At 43.5% G+C, this 13756-nt stretch overlaps 1 protein-coding gene across 2 annotated transcripts in view; it reads left to right on the forward strand.

The window, feature by feature from the left end:
* The window catches only part of LOC122562696 (huntingtin-interacting protein 1-related protein-like), a 139597-nt gene that overhangs the window by 116266 nt on the left and 9575 nt on the right, over window positions 1–13756 (forward strand). For both annotated transcript variants that reach the window (XM_043715781.1, XM_043715782.1), the window contains 7 exons: window positions 3678–3736; window positions 3856–3886; window positions 4477–4539; window positions 5216–5316; window positions 9548–9653; window positions 10767–10890; window positions 11008–11069. In XM_043715781.1, coding sequence (XP_043571716.1) covers window positions 3678–3736; window positions 3856–3886; window positions 4477–4539; window positions 5216–5316; window positions 9548–9653; window positions 10767–10890; window positions 11008–11069 — 546 coding nt within the window. The remainder of the gene's footprint in view (window positions 1–3677; window positions 3737–3855; window positions 3887–4476; window positions 4540–5215; window positions 5317–9547; window positions 9654–10766; window positions 10891–11007; window positions 11070–13756) is intronic.

A 13756-nucleotide genomic window follows, 5' to 3' on the forward strand; every position in this document is an offset into this window, starting at 1 on the left:
GAGGAATTGGGAATATGGGATGGCATTTTTGCAAGAGGTAGGGTGGGAAGAGGTGTAATCCAGGTAGCTGTGGGAGTTGGTGGGTTTGTAGAAGATGTCAGTGTCAAGTCGGTCGTCACTGATGGAGATGGAGAGGTCCAGGAGGGGGAGGGAGGTGTCAGAGATGGTCCAGTTAAATTTAAGGTCAGGGTGGAATGTGTTGGTGAAGTTGATGAATTGCTCAACCTCCTCACGGGAGCACGAGGTGGCGCCAATGCAGTCATCAATGTAGCAGAGGAAGAGGTGGGGAGTGGTGCCGGTGTAATTACGGAAGATGGACTGTTCTACGTAGCCGACAAAGAGACAGGCATAGCTGGGGCCCATACGTGTGCCCATGGCTACCCCTTTGGTCTGGAGGAAGTGGGAGGGCAGTGTTCTGTATTGTCAGGCAAAAGTTCTCCTGAACATCAGAAATTAATGATAATTTTTATTGTTGGTGATATCGTTCATGTAATCTTTGGTCAAACTTGATAAGCCAATGTTCATTGCATATCTGAACTTAGCCTCTGCGCTAAAGTTATTTTAATTGAGAGCCCTCGTCATGTTTTACAAATGTATAAAAACCAGTTGATTGCCTGTTGTGTTGAGCATGATGGGAGACACATGTGAGAGATTTGGTGAGAGATTTTGTAGTGGGTGATAATGAGCATCTTTTGGATTGGCTGTGGTTTCTGTGGTATCAATTAGGGCAGACAAAGGCCTCCTTTTGCTATACTCACTTAAAATGGGCCATGTGTTATTCACTAAGACTTGAACGCAGAATTCATGCTGCAATCTCCATTTCTTTCATTGCTTCTGGTGTATTTCTGTGGTAGGTTTTCTATAATTTGCTAGTATATTAAATTATTATATTGTGGAGCATCAGCTGGCAGGAAGGTGGGTAGCATGGCATGAATTCTTAAACGGCAATGTCTCTCAACTGTGCCATTATAGAGAGGGACTCAGGGAGAGTACATTGTAAATGCTTGTGTCAGATGTTGCTTTTGTGCACCATCTGCTGGGCTGGATGTGAACAGCAACGGGTGAAAACTCATTGGGCTGAATCTTACCTTTTCTTTGATCAAGTGCGAGTTCCGCTGAGATTTTGTGGTGGGATTCTCGCCGCAAGGCCTAGAAAGTTTTCTCACTGAATCTTTACTAGACTCATATCATTAACTACCCCAAGCCATGCCATCTTTAAAATCCCAAGCAAGCCATGCCAGTCCGTGATGCCCTGTACAGTTCCTGATATTTGTCTTGGGCATGAGGCAGAGTAATATTGGTGCCCGCTTTTGCAAGTGAGGAGCTGATTTCTTGCTGTAGGGCAGACCCAGGATGTCCTCTTCCCCCAAGACCAGCAAGAGAGGCCATGGCACCAAACCAATGTGGTCTGAGGTTGCCATATGTGTCAGTACAGTCTCAGCAGTCTGGAGGGCTGCACAGCATTGTGGGAAGAAAGTCAATGCCCTTCCACACTCTGCCAGCGTAAGTACTACCAGCTTCTTTCCGATCCCTCACAATCCTGCACCCGTCTCCCACTCTCACTATCACCTTGCAATGTCTTCCCTCAGGTCTCACACACCCCGACCCCACTAACCGAGCCAAGCCTCTGTGCCCACTACTCACTCGCACAGGACACAACTCCACTCTTCGCCAAAACTAGCTGCTCTGCCGCCCAATTTCACCTCAGGATTTCCTGCTTCTCTCTCTCTCTCTCTCTCTCTCTCTCTCCAGGAGGAAAACAGCTCCCAGATAAGACAGAAAGAGTCAAGACAGGTGATGCGCTGTCTGCCATTTTGCTCCTCACCGCTTGTGTGGAGACCCTGACCCTGACCATCCCAAATGTCCATGTGACTGTGTAGGAGCCTCTGGACTGGTATTGAAGGTTGCCGTTGACCTGCTGTGAGGGCTATCCATCTGGACCGGACTGAGGCCTGCTGACAACCATGCCAAGCCTCCTGGCTTTGTGAGTGTGTTAAACAGCAAGGCAGGGTGAAAGTAATATGAGCCTGGTAGCTCTGGCTGAGGGGCAAAGCACTGAAAGGCAATGCAAAGCCCAGATGCCTCGAGTCTCAGAGTAAATGAGCACAGTGATGGTGAGTGAAGAATCTGGAGCTGTAGCCTGTCCAATGAGCTGGATCTGTGTCCCTGAGCACACAGTATCCCTGCTGCAGCATTACAATGAGAGTTCCTAGTGCAGCCTGGGGTGCTGCATTGAAATGCAGAAGGGTCCTGTAAATGGATCGGAGATGTGTCATCAGGGTTCTGAGGTTGGCACACACTGGGTGCCAATATTTATGGGTGTGAGGTGCATGTGACTGGCGCCCATGGAGTAAGCCCTAAGATGTTAGTGCTCCCTTTGGAGTGGGTGGGGGTGACTAGCAGGTGTTCACTCTGTTTTCCATGTTGAGATTTCCTGATACCGAGCTTGTTCGGTCGGCCATTCGTGCCATTAACAAGCTTATTAGCAAACGATAAATCCTCTCGAATGGCAACTTACTGCTGCCTAGTGAGAAACCTACTGCACTGCTTGTTAAAAGTATAAAAGATTGAGCCCGGTGCTTCCAATATCGAGACAGGCCTTCCTGTCTAACCCTGCCACAAATCTCACCTTAGCCCACGTTGCTCAGGCCCCTACCAGACTCTGCCCATTGTTGTTGAGAGCTGGACTCTTTATGCATTGTGAACAAGCTTTCACCTTCATGTATTTCACAAGGGGATCACTGGATAATGAGTCACCATGGAAACCCGTGCTGGTTTCCTCTTCCTGTGCAATCACTTTTGTTTCTCTATTCGTTACCTTAAGAACACAGTGTTCCCATTTTAAAAATGAATAGTTTTGTGGGATACTGCATCACTGGAAAGACGAACATTTGTTTCCTAACCTTAATTCCCTTTGGAAATCTGACTAGCAGTTGAGAATTACGTGTAGGTCAGACCAGACAAGAACAGCAGAGTTTTTTTGCCTAAAGGATGCGTTTTTACAACAATTCCATCACTGGGACTTGCTATCAATTCTAAATTACCAATTGCTGTGTGAATTGAACCTGTATCTCCAGAGCATTAACCTGGGACTTAAGGGGTCAAAGGATAGTTGGAGAAGGTGGAACAGGATACTGTGTTGGATGATCAGCCATGATCATCATAAATGGCAAAGCAAGCTTGAATAGCCTACACTTGCTCCTATTTTCTACATTTCTATGATTCTAAATTAGTCCAATGATATTATCACTATGTTCCCATCTCCCTTTCAGTTGGTATCTCAGTCCTTACAAGTTCAACATCATTTCACATATAAGCACCTTACAGCACTGACAGCAATTACGAATATTTGAAATTTTCCTACTGACTTCGATCTTTATTTTGACTAAAGTTTAGAGAATATATTCAATTTTCTCAAGCAAACTGGAAATACCTCATGACCTGCCTGAAAGTTTGGTATTTATTTTGCAATAGACATTCATTTTGTTTCAGAGATTTATGAGAAATCTCTAAGTGACATCCTTAAGGATCTAAACATTTAAACAGAGGAGAATTCTTAATCCATCCAGCATTAGGAAATCATTCCATTCAAATAGTTCTTTGCAGGGATGAGCTGTCTGCAATACACTGATAACTCGCTCAGCCTTTTTGGTCTATCTTTGTCATTTAATCTGCAGGAAATGATGAACCAGGCCCGGAAAGGAAGCTCTGGAATTAAACTTGAAGTCAATGAAAGGTCAGTTAGAAATTTGCCAATCACGTACACAACCCAATTTTATTGAAACAAATTGAAATTGCTTTTTGTTTATGCTAATGGGGCAACTTCATTTTCCTTTCTCTCTCTGTCACTTGCAGAATCTTGAACTCCTGCACAGATCTGATGAAGGTAAGAAATACACATTGGTTTCTTGGTAAAAAGGGTAAAGGTAAAATCACCATAGTCCTACCAGACCATAGGGCAGCTTCCTCATCAGAGAGAGACAAGTGGTGGTGGTTTAACCTGAGGGTCACCATGCCTCAGGTGAGGGGAGAGGTCATGAAGGACAGTCTTCCATGGTAACTTCAGCCAGTGTGGGAATTGAACCCATGCTATTGGCATCATTCTACATCTCAAATCTGCCATCCAGCTAACTGAGCTGTACAGATAGTTAGGTATCAAATGATAAATATAATAGTCTGTTACTAGGCTTGGAAACAATGTGCCTATTAAAGGTTGAGTTCAAATAATCCTTCCTTATGCTCTTTATTTGTTGTTATTATATTTACTCATTGTAAGAGAGAGTTCAGCATGTTTCCTTGTACAGTGGTGTTGAAGAGATGTGATGGTTGTGGCTGAAGATGGATAGTTTATCAGTAAAGTGGGTTCATTTGAACAAACATTCTGATGTAGTGCCTCCTGAAGAGGAGTTTCTTGAATTTGAAATCCATTGCCATGACCCTAATGTACACTCACCACTGCATTCTCTCTCACTTCAGGCGATAAGACAACTGGTGATGGCTTCTACAAGTCTGCAGAAGGAGATTGTGGAAAGTGGACGGGTAAGGACAGATGCTGGTGTCCAATTTACACTTTGGGGTCGCATCTCCCTGATGATCTCAGTCATAACAAACTCCAGAGGCCCTCACCCTAGTGGACACCTTTCATCATGGGTGTTGACCAATTAGGTTCAAGATTGCTTAGGCTGGGGGTTGAGGACTTGTAACAGTGTCATTATGTTAAATTGATGCCAAATCCATGCAGATTCTTTTTCTAACACACACCCTGGTTTCTTTTAAATGCCATTCTTGGAATCACATCCATAACTACCTGTGGCAAAGTAGAACTTTAATCTATGGATTCAGCATACCTGGAGAGGTCACCTTGAACACAATCACTTTATCCTTCAGGTGGTCACTTTGTTTCACTTTATCTGTATTGTTACTGATTAACTCTGAGTGCAGCACGTTGACAGTCTTACAAGCACAAGGTAAATGATAGAATTTAGACCGACAATTCAATTGAACCTAACCCATGCTGACAACTTATTGTATGTCCGCCCACCTAATCTCCATGAAGGGACAAAGAGATCGCAAAGAAAACTATCTGAGGTCAATTACACAAAATTCTGTGAATATCCCTTCTGCTCTGGCTGTTTACAATGGTGTTACAAAACCAATGGATCCTTTCGGTGATGAAATATTGAAATAGTTAGTGAAATAACGTTTGCATTTACAGGGGGCAGCAACACCAAAAGAATTCTATGCTAAGAATTCCCGTTGGACGGAAGGCCTGATATCTGCTTCCAAAGCTGTGGGATGGGGTGCAACACAACTGGTGTAAGTACTATGTTAGTTACTTACTGGAGAAATTATATTCACATGTACTTAGAGTCATACAGCACACAAACATGCTGAACATAATTCCAAACTTCACTTGTCCCACCTGCCTGCTCCTGGCCTATATCCCTCCAAACCTTTCCTATTCATGTACTTACCCAAATGTCTTTTAAATTTTGTGATTGTACCCACATCCATGACTTCCGCAGGAAGTTCATTCCATATGTGAACCACCCTCTGTGTGAAACATATACCCCTCTTTTTTTTTTTTAAGAAAATCTCTCGTCTCACCTTAAAAATATGTGCCTTATACTTGCAATTTCCCATCCTAGGGAAAAGATAACTGCCATTAACCCTATCTATAAACCTCATTATTTTATCAGTTTCTATTAACCTCCTACAATCCAGTGAAAAAAGTCCCAGTCTGTCCAGCCTTTCTTAATAACTCACCATCCATACCCAGCAACATCTTGGGAAATCTCTTCTGACCCCTCTCCAATAATATCCTACCTATAACTAGGTGGCCAGAGCTGTACACAGTATTCCAGAAGAGGCCTCACCAATGTCCTGTACAACCTCAACATGACCTCCCAACTCTTACACTCAAAGGACTAAGCAATGAAGGCAAGTGTGCTAAACGCCTTTTAAACCACCCTGACTGTGTGTGATGTAAATTTCAAAGAATTATGTACCTGACCCTTCATTGCTCCTGATCTATTACTGTACTGTCACGATAATGGGAGGAAAATATCTGTCTGACAGATGTTCTGGTGTCACACAATCACTGGGTTTCCTGAAATCAGTTCGTGCTCAGTATGACAGAGCAATGAGTGTGTGTCAGTACAGAGTGGAGTAACATGAAGATGATCTGGGCTTTTGACCCTGCAGATTAGTGAGGTACAAATGAACAGCTCTCTCCAATCAGGACAAAGCTCCTTCTCACAGGTTGGTTTTCATCTTTAGAAATTAGTTTGAATCTTAGTATTTGATACTCTAACCCTGATATTGCTTACATCAGACAATATTACCTATGAATATCAGCACAAGCCAGCTGTATTTACTCCCCGTGCGTGCGTTTCCTCCACATGAACAATAATGTCCCTTTCTTCCTTTCTCTTTCAAATTGCCTGTCTAATCTATTCTCGAATGTTGACCTTGTTTCTGCTTCAGTTATCGACTGCAGAATCATATTACACACACCCTCTTTATTAAACCAGGTTTTGTATGAGTTGAACTTTGCTCTTAAATAACAATCCTTCCAACACTTTCAGAAGCAAAAGGGTAGTCTGTCTTTTCTCTTGCCCTCATTTTCCCAAAGGTTTGAACCTTTGGATTGGTCCATGTTTATGGGCAGATTTCAGTAACTGTTTGCCAGTTCCATCTGGCTGCTCTTCCTGCTTGCCATCAGGCACATTGGAAGCATTGACAAGCCGAGCATCAATCTGTTTGACTACATTATGGATGCACCTCCTCTGACCACCACATCCCGGTGTTGGAATCAAGCCTGGTGCTTTTGACCCAGAGGTAGGGATGCTACCACTACACTACTCTTGGCTCTGAATCAGAAGATTGTGAGTTCGGGTCCCATTCCAACACTTATGCACAAAAATCAAAGCTGACACTCCAGTGCAATAGGGAAGGAGTGCTGCACCGTCAGAGATGCCATACTTCTAAGTCGCCTTTAAACCAAGGTCCTTTTGTGGTTCATGTGAAAGATTCCATGGCACAACTTCATTCCTGAAGAAGGGCCTGTGCCCGAAAAGTCGAATCTCCTGTTCCCTGGATGCTGCCTGACCTGCTGTGCTGTTCCAGCAATAAAGTTTCAACAATTTCAGACACCAAGGGAGTTATCCCAGGTGTCCTTGCCAAACTTTATCCCTTAATTGACACCTGGCTATTATCCCTCCAGTGTGGAAGCAGGCCACTCAGCCCATCAAGCCCACACCAACCCAACCCTCCAAAGACCATCCCACCAGGACCCATCCTGCTACCCTATCCCTGTAACCTTGCATTCCCTACGGCTAACCCACCTAGCCTGCACGTACCTGAACACTATGGGCAATTTAGCATGCCATTCCACCTAACTTGCACATCTTTGGACTGTGGGAGGAAACAGAGCACCTAGTGGAAATGGACACAGACACCGGAGGACATGTAAACTCCACACAGACAGTCACCTAAGTGTGGAATCGCACCCGGGTCCCTGGTGTTGTGAGGCAGCCGTGCTAACCACTGAGCCACTGTGCCAACTCAGTTATCCCAGCTGTAGGCATATTGCTGTTTGTGAGAGCTGACTGTTCACTGGTTAATTGAGACCTTAACCTACTTTACAATAATAACCACACTTCAGTAATACATCAATGACTGTAAAGTACTTTGAGACTTCTGGTGGTTATATAAATGCATGTGTCTTTTTTTTAAACTTCCAATAAAAAAAATCAAGATCGTAGCATATTATGGGTTGTTTTGGATTTTACCAACCACTGCAACCCACCTCATTGAAGGTTTAATTATTCCAAGTTTGTGATCTGGTTTGTTCAGAGAAGAAACATTTCCTGTTGATGAAACTGATAATATGCGAAAAGCTTGCAAATTACCTAAAACAAAATAGATATAACACAGCCCCACACATGTCAAGAATGGCTTTGCCTGCAGAGGTTTTATATTTTAAATGTCCAGGATCACTTTTCCAATAACATAATGAACTGCCTCATCTTTTATTATTGACTATTTTCAGCAGCACTAAGTGTACATTGTTGTATTTTTGCATTGTTCACCTACTTCACTCAATGTTATTCTTATCCAAGAAACAGTAGATGTTGTTGTGTAACTATCCACTAGGTGTCACATGAGAGCAATTTCTATTTAATTACCCCTTAGAGCAGCCATTCTCAGCGGGCGCTAAGGCACATTTGAAGGGGGCCACAGACTGAAAACTATGAGAAGGGGTCCCCCAAGGGTTTATGGGAGCCCTGGCAACTGAACCGATGAAATACCCAAGCCTAAGCTAATTTGGAGCCTGATATCATGAAACTTGCAGAAAAGCGCCAAGCTCAAGCATTGCATTAGGCGTGACAGATGTTTAAGTTCATACCGTCTTTTTTTAAGTTTTGTCCTGTATGCCGGAAAATCAAGTTTTCTTGGTGTTCAATTTTCTGTCTATCTGTTCGTGTTGTATCCCTATTTGAAAGTGGGACCCTGGAACCTGAGAAGAGTTCCTGGGGAGTGTCGAGGCCAAAAAAACGGTTGAGAATCAATACCTTACAGTCACAGAGACATACAGCATGGAACCAGACCCTCTATTTGTCCATGCCAACCAGATATCCCAAATTAATGTAGTCTCATTTGTCATCATTTGGCCCATATCCCTCTAATCCCTACCTATTCTTATGCCTTTTAAATGTTGTAATTGTACCAGCCTCCACCATTTCATCTGGCAGCTCATTGCATACACACCACCCTCTGCATGAAACAGATTGTTTGCAATGACACTTAACGCATTGCAAGCCACCCCCTCCCCAGGCCTGCGGAACCAAGTCCACATTCTGTCATAGAGATGGCCTTAGCACAGCAGTGTGAAGAGATCATGTTCATATGGTTTCTGTTTTCTGTGAAACTGGGACAAAGCCAGAATCTTAAAACAATGGCTGTGTGACAGCTCAGTTCTTATCACCCGGGTGATCTTGTTTGTGAATGAACTGATCAGGAATGCTTAAAAATAAAATGTGAAACGAAGTCCATTGAAAATAAATAAACAAACACCAAGACAGGAAAAAAGACATGCTGGTCTATTTGGCTTATGATGCTTTTATCCATCTTCGTTATTTCTTTCACTGCTGGTATTAATGCTTTTGAATGCAAGCTTTTTTTAATCTAGTTTGTTTCCGTGTTTTATGATGTGAAGCCATTTCTTACAAAGGTTACTAAACTTTCCATTGAATTGGAATTTCTGCAACAGTGAACCAAGAACTGAGCATAGACTTTCCAATTTCTGAGCACCAGGAATTATCAGTAAGGGACCCAGCTTTATTTGACATTTTTTTAGAAGAATGAATTGGAGGATCAAGCCTGTTCACCTCCTTTCTCGCTGAGCCTGTTCCAGGTTCTCTCATTTCTTCCCTAGTCCCTATCTAGTTTGGGTGGATAATAGACACAGCTCCCCACATGTGGTTGATGGGGACAAATGAATAAAAGATTGTAAACTTCCATTCATTTATCTTTCTGATTCCAGAGATTCAGCTGATAAAGTTGTCCTGAAGACTGGGAAATACGAAGAGTTGATTGTCTGTTCACATGAAGTCGCAGCCAGCACAGCACAGCTTGTGGCTGCATCAAAGGTGAGTGGGTTAAGGAAGTGAGACCTTAGATGTCCAGGGGGAATGGGGAAGAGGGCGGCAATTAGTGATAGAGATTTACAGTGCAGAAACAGATCCTTCGGTGTCACTCCTCCATCTTCATGTTGACCAACTATCCTAAACGGATCTAGTCCCATTTGCCTTCATTTGGCCCACATCCCTCTAAATCCTTCCTATTCATGTACCCATCCTGAATCCTTTTAAATGTTGTAATTGTACCAGCCTCCACCACTTCTCTGACAGTTTGTTCCATACATGCACCACCCTCTGTGTGAAAAAGTTGCCTCTTGGGTGCCTTTTCAAATCTTTCCCCCTCACCTTAAATCTATGCCCTCTAGTTTTGAACTCCCCTATCTTAGGGAAAAGACCTTGGCTGTTCACCCTATCCATGCCCCTCATGAACTTATAAATCTCTATAAGACCACCGCTCAGCCTCCGATGCCCCAGAGAAAACAGCCCAGTCAATTCAGCTTCTCCCTATAGCTGAAACTCTCCAACCCTGGCAACATCCTTGTAAATCTTTTCTGAATCCTTTCAAGTTTCACAACATCTTTCAGTACTATAGGAATCAATTGGAATAAGGGATAGTGTAGAACACAAACAAACTGCAAAGGTAATCCTTCCATTTTTCCTGTCAGTTGGGTTGGAGAGAATGTGATGGAGCAGTTTACAAACTTTCAGCGATGAATGGCTTAAACAAAAGCCCAGCAGCAGGGGATTCAGCAGGAATGAGAAGTGACCCAGTGTGGCCCATGAATTGATTGTAAATCCCCTTTCAGTGGAGCTTCAAATTGTTTCCACTCCTCTGTCACATTTTTAGTCCTAGTTTTTCTACACTTCTTCATTGACGGTTATTCGTTCATCCTCTCAATCCCTGTACTTGTTCACTTCACACTCCTATTTTCAGGCTGCTGAAACATGTTGCATTTGCTGTACTCCAGTTCCCCTTATAAATTCTGCTTTTCCTCTTTTTACCCAAAGTTTGGTGTCCACCTTCTTTATGGTCTAGTTAAGTGGACGGATGCATTTTGCTTTCTATGAGACATTTGATAGCCGGGTACTCTAGAGGCTGATGGATATGTTTTCCCACCTTAGGTGAAGGCTGCCAGGAGCAGCAGAAATCTCTCCAGACTGCAGCAGGCCTCCAGGCATGTGAATGAAATGACGGCAAATGTCGTGGCTTCAACTAAGTCAGGGCAGGACCAAATTGAAGATAAAGGTACTGGGATCACATGAAGTTTGCCGGTTAACAAGGCTTTGGTGGAGATTTGAAGTTTTACATCTTGTATCCACTTAGATTCTGTTACCAATGTGTCTCTGTTTCTATGTTCCTTAGATACTATGGACTTCTCAGGAATGTCGAGGATTAAACTTAAAAAGGAGGAGATGGAAACACAGGTAATGTAGACTTTGTTTTGGGACTCCCTTAGTTATGAAACATTAAAAGGAATTGTTTGCGCATTGTGCGGTGTTCCAGGACAGCAACACAGCAATCCAAATTTGAAGCTCGACTTGTTAAAACTAAATTCTGTAATCGAGAATTAATAATGTCCTCATTATTTAATTGTAGTGGACGCATGGTTGTACTGAGTCCCATTTTTCCTGAGGGAAGCCTCTGCTAGTGTTGAATATTTCTCCACCAACTCAGAGGGCAGGGGATCGGGGAGAGTGGGGTTTGCGTAGCACACGCTGAATTTAGCATTCGGATGGGATTAGGATTCTTTTTAAACTTCCTCTTCCAGCTGCAGCTGGCTAGGTTGGGAGGCTGTCCAGCTGTTGGACAGGTATCCCTTCAGCACAAAGTCAGAGCTGGGACTCAGAGAGGACCGAGGAAATGGGAAGTTTGATAGGGGAAAGGGCAGAAGAGCAAGGGGTTCAAGAAAACTGGTGACCGGGGGGAGATTGCAGACAAAGCCTGACTAACAGACTGCTGGTCAAGTTGGGCTTCCTCTGGGTGCTCCGGTTTCCTCCCACAGTCCAAAGATGTGCAGGTTGGGTGGATTGGTCACGCTAAATTGCCCATAGTATCCTGGGATGTGCAGGCTAGGTGGATTAGCCATGGGAGATGCAGGGCTAAGGGATCAGATGTGGGGGGGAGTGGGGGGGAGGGGGGGCCTGGGGGCTGGGTAGGATGCTCTTTAGAGGGTCGGTTTGGACTCAATGGGCTGAATGGCCTGCTTCCAGACTTTAGGAACTTTATGATTCTATGGGGAGAGATCAGAGAAAAGTAGCAAAGCTTACAAATTAGACATACTCATTGGACTGGTCTAGTATATGTCAAAATGGAGCTCCAATGCAATCATTATTACTGGTTTCTTACTAGAATTTTCCCTCGACAGGGAGGACATTGATAGATTCCAGAGAGGCAAACTCAGAAAGTGTGGGGGAAATCGGTTAACATTTTAGGTCCAGTGACCCTTCTTCAGAACAGTGTTCAATGTCACTAGACTTGAAATGTTAACTCTGATTTCTCTCCAAATGTGCTGCTAGGCCTGCACAGATTTTCTAGCACCTTCTGTTTGTTTTGTTTTCCAGCATCCGCAGTTCTTATGAATTTTTATTTGGGGATACCAGTTGTTTGGAAGGTTTAAAAGTTTCAGTGAAGCGGGTAGACAGGCTCCAATAGTTTTGTAGCAAGATACTTAGCTGCCGAACCCAATTGTCTTTACGACCCTTTAACTGCCAGGATTTTTTGAGGCCCAGAAACATTGGCTGACCTGGATTAAATGTGAAAGTGCTGCCTGAATATGAAGCAGGCTCTCTCATTGATAATGAAGTGATAAACTCAGCTCCTCACAGTGTCTTGGCACACTGACTCCCTCGTTAAAACTGCAAGTGGAAGCTTTGGAGGCAAGTTGCAGTTAGGATCAGGTTGATGTGGAGGTGCCGGTGTTGGACTGGGGTGGACAAAGTTAAAAATCATACAACACCAAGTTATAGTGTGCAAGGTTTATTTGGAAGTTCTAGCTTTCACATGTACCTTCATCAGGAGCAGCGCTCTGAAAGCTAGTACTTCCAAATAAACCTATTGGACTGTAACCTGGTGGTGTGTGATTTTTAACCAGGATCCGGTTGGACACTGGTGAGGGCCAGAACCACCAGTCACAAAGTGCACCCCCTCCTGGGCACTCCCTTGCATGTGCAGAAGCCAAAGTGTCTACAAGACAAGCTGAGGCCTAGCTGGCCTATGCAGATCCTACTGGCTTAGAAACTCTTACCATTTCCATCTTCCTATAGCTCTGATGAAAGGTCATTAACCTGAAACTTAAGCTGTATTCCTCTCTTTTTATGTTTTTAGTCATTTTAATTTCAGATTTCTAGCATTTTGCTTTTGTATTTATGAACCTATTTCTTTTTACACAAGTGTTTTGTAGTACTGCTGGATTTAATTTGGAGATTATTGAAAATATGATGGAAGCCAACGGATGGAGATTTACTTCTGAAACTCCAGTATTCCCTTTTCCCCGTCCCTCTAGACTAGCTCAGGCCTGAGTAGGATTTGAGCGTGCCAAGCATTTTCTGAGTAATATTAGATGTTGTGTTAGTAAGGAAAGGGGGTTTAGATTATACTGCCTTAAATGTCAAGGAAAAATCAGTAATGGTTCCTAAAATAGGCCTCCATTGTGTTTAATTGGAAGAACTGTTACCAGATTATATTGTCTGGGAGGATGAGTGAGGACGATAAGAACATTCACAATTGAGACACATTTAAGGTTCAGCAGTTATGGGTGACGTCATCATTTGCACTATAGAAAACGTCTATCTATTGCACACAGTGATTAACCATCTAGATATCAACATTAGAAATAGGAAAGTTTTGAATATTCAAAGAAAGCTTCTCATTCAGGGCATTCTAGAGTTCATTTGCATTCTGGACTATGGAAGCTGGTTGTATTCTGGATTAGTAGTGCTGGAAGAGCACAGCAGTTCAGGCAGCATCCAAGGAGCTTCGAAATCGACGTTTCGGGCAAAAGCCCTTCATCAGGAATAAAGGCAGTGAGCCTGGAGCGTGGAGAGATAAGCTACAGGAGGGTGGGGGTGGGGAGAAAGTAGCATAGAGTACAATGGGTGAGTGGGGGAGGGGG

Source organism: Chiloscyllium plagiosum, chromosome 25, assembly GCF_004010195.1.
Source record: "Chiloscyllium plagiosum isolate BGI_BamShark_2017 chromosome 25, ASM401019v2, whole genome shotgun sequence".
Lineage (NCBI taxonomy): Eukaryota > Metazoa > Chordata > Chondrichthyes > Orectolobiformes > Hemiscylliidae > Chiloscyllium > Chiloscyllium plagiosum.